This window comes from Molothrus aeneus, chromosome 3 (assembly GCF_037042795.1).
Source record: "Molothrus aeneus isolate 106 chromosome 3, BPBGC_Maene_1.0, whole genome shotgun sequence".
NCBI lineage: Eukaryota > Metazoa > Chordata > Aves > Passeriformes > Icteridae > Molothrus > Molothrus aeneus.
The window spans coordinates 35,471,596-35,484,711 of NC_089648.1; the positions used below are offsets into that span (position 1 = coordinate 35,471,596).

General features: G+C 40.9%; 1 protein-coding gene across 1 annotated transcript in view; it reads left to right on the plus strand.

Annotated features, from left to right (window-relative positions):
- The first annotated feature begins 314 nt into the window (after positions 1-314).
- The window catches only part of MAP3K4 (mitogen-activated protein kinase kinase kinase 4), a 62,791-nt gene continuing 49,989 nt past the window's right edge, over positions 315-13,116 (plus strand). The window contains exon 1 of the mRNA XM_066546677.1: positions 315-397. Within this exon, the coding sequence (XP_066402774.1) occupies positions 318-397 (80 nt within the window). The 5' untranslated portion in view covers positions 315-317. The remainder of the gene's footprint in view (positions 398-13,116) is intronic.

Below are 13,116 nucleotides of genomic sequence, written 5' to 3' on the forward strand. Positions count from 1 at the left end.
GAAGCGCCGCCGTCCCACAGCCCGTCCCGACCCCGCGGCCGAGAGAGGGAAACCCGCACCAGGAGCCGCCCCCAGCCGGGCCGCGGAGGAGCGGGCGCCTCTGGCGCGGCCGGTCCCTCCTGGCGCGCCGTAGCGATGCTGCCGGCGCCGCTGCCCTCGGAGGCTGTTCCCAAGATGGCGGCCGCGCGGGCGGCTCTGCGCGGCCGCGCTCCTGCAGCCGGGTAGGGACCCGCTCCCCTCCTCCCGCTGCTCCCGCTCCTCGCTGCGCCCCCGCGCCGCGCACCGGGGCCCGCCGCCATGCCGGCCCCGGTGCATGCATGAGAGACGGCGCCGCGCTGGTTTGTGCCGCCGCCGCCGCTGCCGCCATGGAGGAGCCGCCGCCGTCGCCGCCGGGGAGGTCAGTAGGCAGCGCTGGCTCTCGGGGGGGAGCTCCGTGCAGGGAGCGGTGCCGGGCGGGGGCTGCGAGCGCCGGGCCGGGGGTGCACGCTCTGCCTCCGGCCGCTCCGCGCTGCAGAACCTGCGGCTGCTGCCGCTGCTGCTTCAGCGCTTCTGCAGAGCGCCCACGGAGCGAGACGGTGCTCCGATAAGAAATCTCTAGTGGCTGCGGTGGGTAAGGCAATGTTTTGTGGGCGCTTTGCATTTAAAAGCAAATCGTTTCCTTCGCCCCCAGCCTCGCAGCAGTGCAAGCTGGTGTGTCGGAGCACTGCCCGCCCGGTGTCGGGGTCGGGTCGGAGGCTGCGGAGCGGCGGGGCAGCAGCAGCTGGAGCCCGCGGGAGGCTGACCGAGCGTGACCCGCGCTCCTTGACTTGTGAACTGCAGCCATAAAAGCGCTGCCCTCTTGCAAGGCTGTCTCGTGTTTATGGCAGCCGTGATGAAAATCGGGTTCTCTCTGGCGTGCCGGTAAAACAGCGGGGTCATGGAGTATCGCTGCTGGCAACGCTGCAATCGATTGATGTAAGATGAGAGAGTTAAAAAAAAAAGAGAAAGCGCTCACAAAGAAGTGTTGTGATGCCTCAAAGCTTTCTGCAACTGCTGTCACCTCCTGAATGTGCTGACCTGCAGATTGGCTTTTTGCAAGTCTCCATCTGTGCCCTGCTGAAAGATGGGGATGCAAATTTATGGTTTAGTGTTTCCAGCTGGCTGCAGAAGTATTGCATAAGTCCAAGTTATTAGCGCCGTGGCAATTATTTCTCATTTTTAAGTAACATCCTGTTGATGCACTTCACTTCTCACTAGGAGGCATTCAGGAAACGTTTTTAAAACGCTTGTGTGATCAATTAGTATTGTAAGGTAGTAGTCAGGTGCATTGTGTTCCAGGTGAGCCGTGCAAAATATCTGCTGTAGTGTTGCCGAGACAGTTCTTGAATATTGTGAGCTGCTGTTTTGTACTGATGGAATAAAAGGGAAGTTGTGATGTGCTCCTGTGTGGGTTAAGGCTGTGGGGTTGAACAATGCCTTTGAGTTTTCATTAATGTGCATTAATGATTTGTCTTTCTCTCATGAGAATGCCAAAATCAGAATATATATAAAATTAGTAAGATTTAACAGAAATATTATGAAATACAAATGCTGCAGGACAACTGAATTAGTAAGCTTCTAAGTTCCTTTTCAAAGGACTCTCCAATGACTAATACTCCAGGTTAAGCAGAAAATGATTTAAAATAAAGTTTGTACAACAGCATGATCCTAGACCTGGGCTGTCTTCATGTAGAAGAGTAATCTCCAGAGCCTGAATGGAAAACACCCAGGCATTTCCTGTGCAGGGCCATTTCTGACCTCTGCTGGATTCTGCTTATTACAGGACAGTTTATATGAGTCGGATGTGGGTGTGGATAATGTGGTGACAACTTTACCCAGCAAATGAAAATTGAATTAGCTATTTCGGAGTGAGCTGGTGGGTGGGAAGGGGATGTCTCAAAACAATTAGGCAGCCTTAATTTGTGTAGGGTAGTGCATGTACTCCATCCACTGTGATTCACTTCTGTGTGTACTTTGTGTCCCAAGTTCACACCTGCTTCTCTGGCTTTATGCAGCACTTGCTTTTACTTAAATGTGACACAAGTAAAGTGTCTGAAGCTTTTTCAAACATGATTACTTTTGATTTAAATTTTGGAATCATCATGAGGTGTTTATTCTTGGGGCTGTGAGGTCAGAATCTTGTTGAAATCAGTTTATTTTGCACAGGCTTGGGCGTTTGAAATCCATTTGATGGCAGATCACTTTTAATCCTGTTTGTAGAGTGTAAATATGTTCTTATGATAAAGAGCTCTGGCTAGTACCAAAGTGCATTGCTATAATGCATTCTCTTTAAGTTAACTTTAGTTCTGGTGGAGAAGTATTCAGTCATTCTGAATTAGCAATACACCTACATTTGTTTGATAAACAGAGCTTATTGATTTGTTGTTTTGAGACTGCTTGGTGTGAGAAATCTGCTTGACTTTGTGTGAGGATCCTATCTCTTGTTAGAATATAAATGCAATGGTAAACTTTGTAAACTGAAGGCAAACATAAAATATATTTATGGCTTTTTTTTAATTACACAGTCCTTAGTCAAAAACTTTTCATTGTGAATCCCTCTCCAAAACCACACTGTTTTTCCCAGCTCTTCCTTTCTTTCATGAAATACACTTTGGTGGGGGGAGAGAGGGGAGACAGCTCTAAAGTGAAAAATGCTCTGGGAAGCTACGAGCAGATGTGGATTTTGAGATAGAATTGCACTTTGACCCTGGATAGCATGCAGTGGTTATGGATAAGTGAAAAGATACTACTGAAAGGTTTGGTGAAGAATTCACATTTAAGTGTAAATCCTTAAAACAAGTGGAAAGTTTTCAAGCTAAAATGTTTCCACTTAGATAATTTACAATGCTAATTAAAACAGATGTGTTTGGTGCTTCTTGATTATTTTACCCATTGGCTTTAAATTTCCCAAGCCCAATTTTAGCCTTTCCCAAGAATTTTCTGGCACAAAGTCCACTATAGAGAAAAGTGAGGCCTTAAGCATGTCCTTTGTTGGGACTTTGCCCTTTGTTTGGGGGCACTGCAAAGGCATGAAGAGCCATAGGGCTACCCTGACTTGTGCCCTGATTGCTTGTTCCCTCTTTTCTCCTGGCATACTTCCAGTGCAAGGGGTGAAGGAAAGACCAAGGCTGTGAATAAAGTGGGACAGAATTGTGAATTATGTGGAGGCTTCCTCCTTGCTGGGGAACTTGTCAGTAGTCTGTCTATGAGATTTGTTGTCTCCAGGATGACAATGATTTGGGGCTGTCAGTCTGCAGCATCTGTGGTTTGGGGGAAGCCTGAGGTTATGTCGAGAATTGTGCTCATCATATTTTCCTGCTTGCCAGACTATCTGTATGGCTGATAGTGTATGAGCAGTGAAAGAGTTTATTTTATTACGATCATAGCTTCAGTGGGAAAAATTATTTAAGTATATAGAGCTTTGCCATAGCTTTTATTCCCCCCTATGCATTTGAATGAGGTGAGATGTAATCTCTGTTCTACATGTATTGCATTTTCTTGTTTACATGTGCAAGACTGGAATGAATGACTGATTGCTCCACCTACGCACAAACACACATGAAGTGCTGGTTGAGATGTCTTTGGCATTTGTAGCAGTAAGGATTAGTCTGTGTTGTGTGGCTGCTTGGGTTGTTTTTATGTCTGTTAATTAGTGCTGTCTGTGTCAAGGTTGGTTTTACTATTATGTAAGCTAGTGATATTGACCTTTGTGGAATGCAAACTGTGCTGTGATGAAAACAAATTACTGAATTTCAAGGAAAGCATAAGGGATTTGCAGTAATTCTCAGTTCAGGGAGCTAATTGGGATTTTTAGAGGCTTATAAAGGTTTGACTTCCATGACTACCACATTTCTTAAATTATATCCAAACCATTCTTTTAAACTGCATCCAAAATACATTTAGAAGACAATTTTTCATAGTAGCAACTGCTAGTCAATAGTGTGTTGACCTCTGTCAGCACAGGAGTCTCAGCTCGTTTTATCATTTGCATGGTTGGATTTGCTGTCATCTACAACATTTATGTTTGCAAAACTGTTACTTTCCTTCAGTTTTATTTCTCTCTCAGATGTTAACTGCACTGATGCTACATTTAGTCTGTAATTTATTAACTAAATAATTTTTGAATTTAAAAAAAATTACTTAGAAGCTTATTTATTTAAAGAGTTGACAAGGGTCCCATGCTCACTCTTGGCTTACTGCAAACGTAAAGCCAAATGAGAATGTTTGTCTTTAACATCTGAATTTGAGTGTTACTGAATTGTCTAATGCTCACTTGTGTCCAGTCCAAGAACCCTGTGTGTAAAGTCACATTAATTTGTCATGAAAACCAATCAGGTTTATTCTGGAGCCAGACAAGATAGGATGTAACTATTGTGCTGATAAATGTCTCCTGCAGTCTTAGGGTAGAAGGAGGAAATGAGTTCTGTTCTGTGTCCTGCTGATATTCAGTGGTACTGAGTATCATGTGTTGCTTTCTAATGTGGTGTAAATGTATGGTTTATTGTGCCCTTGGCTTACTTGTGTTGCTGATTTACTTGCTTTGCTTTTCCTGAGAGCAGTATTTGGAAGAGTTTTTACCATTTTGGCTGTAGAACATCCATCAGTAAGTGATAACAAGGCCACAGTTACTCTGCCTCAATGACTTCTTGGCTTCATTGTAGAGCTCTCCGTGGGTGTGACCACTGAGTTTTTGGGATGCTCCAAATAATGCAGAGGACTGAAATCCCATTGCATTGCATGGATTTTCCAAACCTCACAGACAAAAAGTCCAGCCTGCTGTGCTCAGAGAGCAGCTTCCATTGAAAACCTGTTTAATTCCAATGCTTCACCTTCAGGGTTCTTGTAGACTTTGCCTTTGTCTAAATGATGAACTGAAACTTTGGGATCATAACCAGTTGTTAGTTTTTTTCTTATCTGGGAATGGAACTTTCTGCCAGAAGAATAGAGTGTGTGTGGGAGAGTGGGGGGAGAATGGCTGTTACAGTTCTTTTTATCTTTTATCACAGGTCTGTGCATTTCCCAGTTTATCACTTTTATATATGATATATTTATAGTTGAACCTAGCAACCTAATACTCTTTTCTCAATAGTATGTAACTTTTCTTGGTGTAGCTGAAGTTTTCCAGAAAAGCCATGCAGGTGTGTCAGTACAGATTTTTCATAAATAGTTCTTAATTAAGTATGTTTTACTACATTGGTGTGTGGCTTGAGACCTTGGGATCTGATCTGTGCAGGTGCCAAGAGCTTAATTGCAGCACTTACCCTTTGGATTGATACTGTACTATGTAGTGCTCAAACATCATTAGTGAGGAAAGCACATTTCAGAGATTCTTACTTAAAAAAAATCACTTCAAATTCCCAAATATGAGCTAGCATATAGTTGAGGTTGAAAAAGTAGCACTAAAGGAGAAGCATGGGGTCTGGAATCAATGAATATTTTAACATCAGTAGTTAAGAGAGCTGGATACTAACTGGGCTGGGTAAAGCTCTCTTAGCTCTTGTTTCTGCAGTTCTAACCTTTGATCCATTTGCAGCCCCACTTGGCAGGCTTAAACGTGGATGTGGAAACCTAACAAACCCATCAACACTCTCACACTTTATTGCACATTATAGAGCAAGGGTAGAATTAAATAGACATTTTTTCTTTTGAAATAAAATATGGCATAGTTTTAATCAAATAATCTATTGGGGGCAAGCTCAGAAATGAATGTACTGTAAATGCTGTTACATCATGGTTCAAATTTGTATGAAAACTTATAATAAAAATCCAAGATGGAAAAATTAGTTAAGCTTTCTCTGTTTTCAAATTTGCTGGTAAAAAAGAACAAAAAGTTCTGAGTATTTTTTTCTGAGATGAGAACACGAAGAACTGCCAAAATTTTTATGAGAGCTCTATTTTATTAATTTTTTATACTTATTTCTAGTCAGTATAACTTGCAGAAGAAAAATTACTTCCTTAGATTATTTAAATGTGTCTCAGTAGTGCTTATCACTACTTGCTATACAAAGATAATGATGAATACTACTTTGCATTGTGCTTAATTTATTCTTGAATCAATGTTTGACAATTTCTTCTTTTGAGGTTTACTGTGTTGTTCTAATCAGCCAAAAAGTGCTTCAATACCTCACCACTCTTTCAATAGCTTTGGTTAGATTTTTCTGTGACATAGTCTTTCTGTTGTAAATATAGTAAACACATATAGAAGCTTCTGCCCAGGAATATAGGAGAAATTTGGGAAAAGTGCCAAAGTAGCAGTAATTCGCAGAACTGACTCTGGTGGCTTCCAGATCTTGAGTAGGAGAACATTCTGTTAAAATTTTTCTGTTAAACTAAAATTTGCTAGTAAGTACATTAGTGCTTTAAGGAAATTTGTGATGCCCAGTCAGACGTGTGCTTGAGGTCTACTGTAGAAATGAAGTGTGTTCACACTTGCTGGGTCCTTCCATTCTAATTAAGCAGCTTAATTGAGAGTTACCAAGGAGGAAAAGTTGTTGCTGGGAATCAATTACAGTTTAACTGTTTAGCTCAAAGCTGTACATTAGTCTTTTCCCAAGTAATAACTTTTATTTTGTCCTTGGTGGTTTCTGGAGAAACTGTGGTGGTTTTCTCACAGTCGAGTCTCACTCCAAACCACTGTTTGTGTTGCAGCTGAAATACTTGCTTTATATTGCTTCCTTAGTTGATGTGGAATTTATTGTACTTGGTTCTTAACTGTTAGCAGGGCTGTTGTAGTGTAAACCTGTGGTTTGCCGTGGGTGGCACGGGTTTCATAGCAGCCTTCACTGCCCTCTTTTGTGCAGCCCTACTACAGGTTAGTTTTCAAAGAGAAACAAGGTGAAAATCATGAACAAAGCAGGGCTTTTCAAGGGTTTCTGTTATGTCCCGACAATTCACTAATGAAGTTTTAGGGTTTCTATCATTATTCCTATGCTCAAACTCCCTTGTTCATAGGTTAATTTATAAGAAAGCAACCGGAATTATGTAGTCAATCAGTTCTTGATGGTTACACCAGTATCACCATAAGCATTTTCCTGCCCAAGTATTTTGCTTTTTATTGTTGCTGCAAGTAAAAATCTGCATTAGTTTTGCAGCTAACTCAGCTAAAAATGACTGTTCTCATCTCCTAACATCCCTCTCTTGCCCTCCCTCAACGAGGAATGTCTGCCACATGGTACTTGCTAGTGTGACATTAAGTACATTTAATCAAAATTAAAGTGGCTGAAGTTGGAAAAATCCTGCTAACAAAGGTGTTCCAGCTAAGCTGGATTTTTGTCAGCACCAGTGAAGAGCCAGGGTTGGCACTTTAAGTTATTCCTGTGCATCTTAGGTGCTAGTGACTTCTGGCAAAGTGTCTGGAAAGCAGGAAGGACAGACAGTCATGTAAAATTGCTTCATGTGCAGCCAGAAGAGAGTGACTGAGGGCGCCATTTCACTTAACGCTCAGCAGGTTGCCTTCTTCACCCTGGTGTCTCTACAAGAGAATGCCAGGGTGAATGCCTCAGGAAGGATGAAGTGGAGGAGCTTGGCTGTCATGTGGCTGTGGGGTTTTCGCTCGTGGGTATTGATCTGACAGGTAAATGGTGCCCTAAAAAACCAATGGGTTTGTTCACTGTCAGGTTGGTGATTGAGGTCACATGATTGTTGCCTTCTGTGCAGAAGGGATGGCAAAAGGGGCAGGGATGTGCAGCCTGGGAAGCAAAAGATGCACTGGAGCAAGTTCCCCTTTTTACTGTGTCATCTCACCATGCCTGTAGCATTGGTAATTTCTGAGGGTCTTCACTGCAAAAAGTTGTGTGAATAGCTTTACATTTCATACTTGATAATTTTTTTTTTAACATTGCTTCCTTTTTTGTGCTCTTACAAGTGTCTCTGCTGCAAGATGTTTTAATGCAAACTTAGATTCTATAGGATTTGTATATGTAGACATACTAGATGAAAGATGCAAGTGCTTTTTTGCATTTTCTGTCAGGAGTAAATGCTTAAATTACTATCTGTTATAAATAAATTCTTTGCTCTCCTTTATTTCTGTCCAGGTATCAACTTTTTCCCCCCAGTTTGCTGGTTGTTCATTCCTAGGCTGTGGAGATAAATGATCATATATCCTGCCTTCCCTTGATTTCTCTGGGAGAAGAAAAATTGTAGCTATGTACAGCTGAATTTGAATTAAAATATTTATTAAAACTGAAATTTTTATGCTGGTACTGTATCTTCTTTAAAACATAATTTGAAATTTGAAATATCTTTCCCATAAGCGCTCTGCCAGACTTAAACAGGGTGCATATAGCAAAAAAATACAGCTGCATTTGTACATACTGTGTGCAAATTCCTGCTGTGTTGTAATAAAAAATATAATTAAACCCAACAAGATCTTTTCCTTGCCTTGTACTGAAGACTTCCTTTTGCTGCACTTAGGGCAGTTTATAGTAAATGCAGTAGCATCAAACACTTCATTTTTGTATTCACACGTGTAGCAGATCTTTTGAAAATACCTTATCCACAGCTGGATTTTTAGTTGCTTCTGCTTTCAGTTCAGCAACCTGTCAGAACTATGTCCATTTATTTGAGCTTACAGCTTCCTTCAGAACATAATTTTTAAAAAGTGGCTAAAATACAGGGGTGCACGATGCTTTCCTAACGTTGGAATGTAACACTATGTGTTTACACCAGGTAGCTGTCCCATACTGTAGCAGAACTTCAGGTTTTTCCATCTTGTCTTCTGGATTAGGTTGTCTAATCCTCAGTCTTTGATACCCAAGGTGCTACTGATTGTTTAGTGAAGTTCCTTCCTTGTGCTATTGGTCCAGGACTACCATTACATTCTCTTCTGCAGCAAAATGAAAACTAGTACTGCCCCAAAAAAACTGGGGCTTCTGATTCCAGTTTTGTTGTGTGTGGTGTTTAGCAGCACTGTTTTTCTGTTTTAACAGGTGCAAAGGTGGGTACCTAAAAATTCTGTTTGCTTTTTGTATTACCAGCAGCTGTTGGGTGATGACAGTTCTTGTCAGAATATTGTTTGAAATAAAATGGTTGCAACTACCTTTAGGGAGAGCTACTTTAACTTTAACAAGATGTGTTTGGCAGCGTGTAGTGCCTGTGTTTTCTGCTGCTTTTGCTGACTGGGAGTATGCATTACTAAGAACAGACTAATGTAGCTTTGTCTTCCTGCATTAATTATCCAGCTGAATCTGAGTTAAGGAGTGTATATTTGAAAAACAGACACTTTGCTTTTAAAACAAAGCCACTGAATGTCAAGAGCTGATGGTTGGTAATTTGAGGCTGGACTCTGTAAAGATATTGCAGTTGTTTGTATGAAAGTGGCAGGGTGCCATAAGGAATGTTGAGAAAGAGGCTTACTGATTCCTGCATGGTGTGATGTCTTTGAAGCTGCAGGAGGCTGTTTACAGCAGCACTGTCTGGAGTGCACCGCTTCCAAACCATTGTGGTGGGTGATGATCCTGGCTCCTGTGTGGTAACTGCATAACTCAAAAACTTACTGCCATGTGCTTGTAGTCCAGTCCATTGACCTCTGCTGCTCTGATCCCCAGCAAGCTTTTAACCTGCCTGTGGGATGATAAGCAGTGGCTATCCTGAGTTCATTATGTAAGTGCCTAATGTATTTGAACTCCTGTTTATGACAAGGTAGCTGATAGAAGGGAAGAGTAAAAAGATGTTTTTCTCCATATAGCTGTCACAGTTTTTAGGATGATCTCTCATTATTGGCTGTTACAAACTTTGCAAGTTTGCATGATACTTCAGGAAACGGCAAAATTTTGTGCTGGTTAAAAATCGTATTCCTCCTACTTCAACCTAATTATTGTAACGTTCCCCTGTAATCCTCAATGATCTTTTAATTTGCTAATTGTTTTTTTAGTGATAAATGAATGTATTTTTCCAAAGGTTGTGACCTTTATCAGTAGTGATACTTAACCAGACTTTTTTTTCCTGCCCTGCTGCTTCAAATTTCATGCCTTAATTTCTGTCCCCTGTTCCTATTTTTGTTTGCAGGCCTTTGAAAATCTAGAAGAATTATCTTGATTTTCATGACTGAACTGGATTTGTAGATACATTGCCATCCCTTTTACTTAGCTGAACAAAACCCCCAAATCCTGTTGTCATCCAGAAGTGCAAATTAAAGAAATTATGTATTCTGTCGTTTCAGCTTCTGGTCGAAATGCACCCTGGTGTAACATACAATAGTTACTTTTGGAAACATTCTGAGTTTGTTGGGGCTTTTTGGTGCATTTCAGAGCTGTCAAGGTGCTTTGCTTTGGTTGTTATTATTACCATACTGCTCTTAAAACTTTTGCAGTATTTGTGATTTATGCATCCTGGCTACAGTCTTTCTTATATTCCAAGGGTAAATTTCCAAGAAGCATTTTTCTCTTGAAAATTGAGACTGGTAACCTGTGAATAGAATATGAAAATTATGCACTTTTTAGTTTTCCTAGTAGGGATTTGGTTTAGGCTGCTATTGGCAGATAGTAACTGCATTTGTCACATTTCTGGCTTTCACTTTCTGTGTGTAAGCCTGATTAAGATTTGGGTGGTTCTCACTGGCTGTGGGGGAGAAAACCTGCATATCTTGGTAGCTAAGAAGAAATTAGCCTTTATTAATATTTCTCAACCCTGGTCGCAACAGTATTTAGGAACCAACAATTCTGTCTAATAACCAACACCATAATCTGATTCAGGTTTGCCAGCACTGTGTTTTAGAGATTGGCAGCTTTAATTAGTCTATGGTTTGTTCATGATGGTAAATAACACACAAACATTGCAAATGCTGTGTCAGTAATCTGTAAAACCATAACTGATTTTAGTACTAGAGTGTTGCTGATGAAAATCATATATGTCTGGTGTTGTCTGGATTAGGAAAATTGATCCTAGCATGTCAAAGTTGATGTAGCTGCTTTAGTTCAGACCCTGTATATTTAGTGCATTGTTTTGCCATAAGGTTTGCACTGGTGAAACTGATTCATTGTGTTAATTGACACTGATTTGAGGTCTGAGTTGAGGTATAGGCTTTGCACTCTAAACTGAGTATGCTGGATTTTTAAAAATTGCTTTGCAACCTGTGCCTTTCTCTCTCTAAGCAGACCAGCCAGCTTTGGTTAGATCATCTCACAAGCTGCTAACAAGACTGCATCTGCTGTTACGAATGAGAGCATGATTGCTGGTTTTGTGATATGATTTCAAGTGCTGCATGTTTTGTGATGTCTTATGTGTTCTTATCAAAGAACATCTTACTGTGCTTCTTATCAAAGAACATCTTACTAAATTGCCCAGCAAAAATGGTTGAATGTTAAGTAAGTCATACTGGATGCTGCTGTATAGGTATGTATGTAATTCAGGTGTGAGGTTGGAGGGTAATTTGGATACTTCTGGCACTCATGCTCTCTCATCAGACATAGCAAGAAACAAACAAGGTAGAATAATGGAATCATTTAGGTTGATAAAGACCTCTGAGATTGAGTCTGACTGTAAAGTAACACATTGAAGTCCACCAATAAACCATGTCCTGTAAGGGCTCCATCTACAGATCTTTCAAGTGCCTCCAGAGATAGAGACCAAAATAACCTAAAGTTCTTTAAAGATCACTTAGTTTGGAGAGGTTTGATCATTAAGTTTTTCAAAGAGGTTGCTTATTTATAAACAGAATGAAAACAGTGTTTTCACTGGTCTTCCCTAATGAGGTAACTTGTCCTAGTTTAAAACTGCCTTGGAGACCTAACGTGAGTGCTTGCAGGATCTGTTCTGCCAGACTCTGCAAGAGCATCAGCACTCCACCCAGTGCCTTGCCAGGCCAGTGAGATCACTGAAAAAATAAATGGCTCCATAAGCACTGGAACTAATGACTTCTGTTTTATGTGGTTTAGTCTCTTGTGGTTGATTTGTCTTTGGCAAGATCAGAGGGGTGTTCTCCGCCTGTTTTGCAGTAGGGCTGTTTGCAAGCCTTCTCAGAAATAAAGCTCTTCTGGCGTCCCAAAAGATGTAAACTTGAATTCTACTTTCCCAGCTCTACGCTTGCAGGATCCGTTTCTCCTACTCATCCACCTATTTTCACAAGATCTGTAGGAACAATTGTAAGACTTCTTTTTTATATTTGGACAGTGGGGGTTGGTTAAATCACATTGCTGAGACACAGTAGCAGCGTGATGTCCCAAGGCAAGGAAACCAGACTAAAAGTATTGGTGATTTTGTGTGGTTGTCACTATGACCAGATTGTAGGGCACTCCTAGGACTCCAGGTGGTGCTGTGATACCACCTGGGTCATTTTTACTGGGTAACCAATAGAGTTTATCTGCAGAAGTTGGTGAACTTGCCTGCTGCCTTCTCAAAGCTGAAGTAGTAGAGTGAGAAGAGTAAAGTGAAAAGAGTATTTAATGCACTAAATGTTTCTGTGGCTTTGTAGAGAACATAACTGTTCTGCATGCTAAGGTATTTATTTCTGTTTATAGCTAAAGACCAAGAAAAAGAACAGTATTTGTGTTTTGGTTTTGTTTTGTTAGCCTTACTATTGTTCTACTAGCTGTCAATATTCTGACATACTTCTTGCTGCAGTAACTCAGACTCATTTCACTAGAGTTATGAGTAACATTCCTTGTCTGCCCCTAAAATAGTAGCAAGTAAAATATAATTTGTGATTTGAATGAAATTGGAGTTATTGGATACTGATGCTATCTTGCACTGATTTAGATCAACTATTTCTTTGCCTCAGTGTCTTTTACAAGAGTCAAAGAGTTACTAAGAGTTCTGTAGAGTTGTTATTTGCACACCTGCTTCAGAAATAAGTGAGGGAATAGAGGCAAACAATCTCTTTTTTTTCTTTGAAAATGGTGTGTGTTCTTCTCCCTGATATGTGTTTAAGCAAGAGAATTCCATGTGTGGCACCACTGGGGAATGATAGTATTTAGTTATGATCTTAATGGTATTCTTGATGTTAAATTCTGTGAAAAATACTTTCAGATCTCCTATGCTAGATAAAAGTTTTGTGAAGGGTGGGAGAGTGATTTTAGAAGTTGCCTTTGTGGTACGAGGATGGAGGATAGAAGAGAAGACCTCTGCTGTTGTCCCTGCTACTGATTAGATTGAATGTCTTGC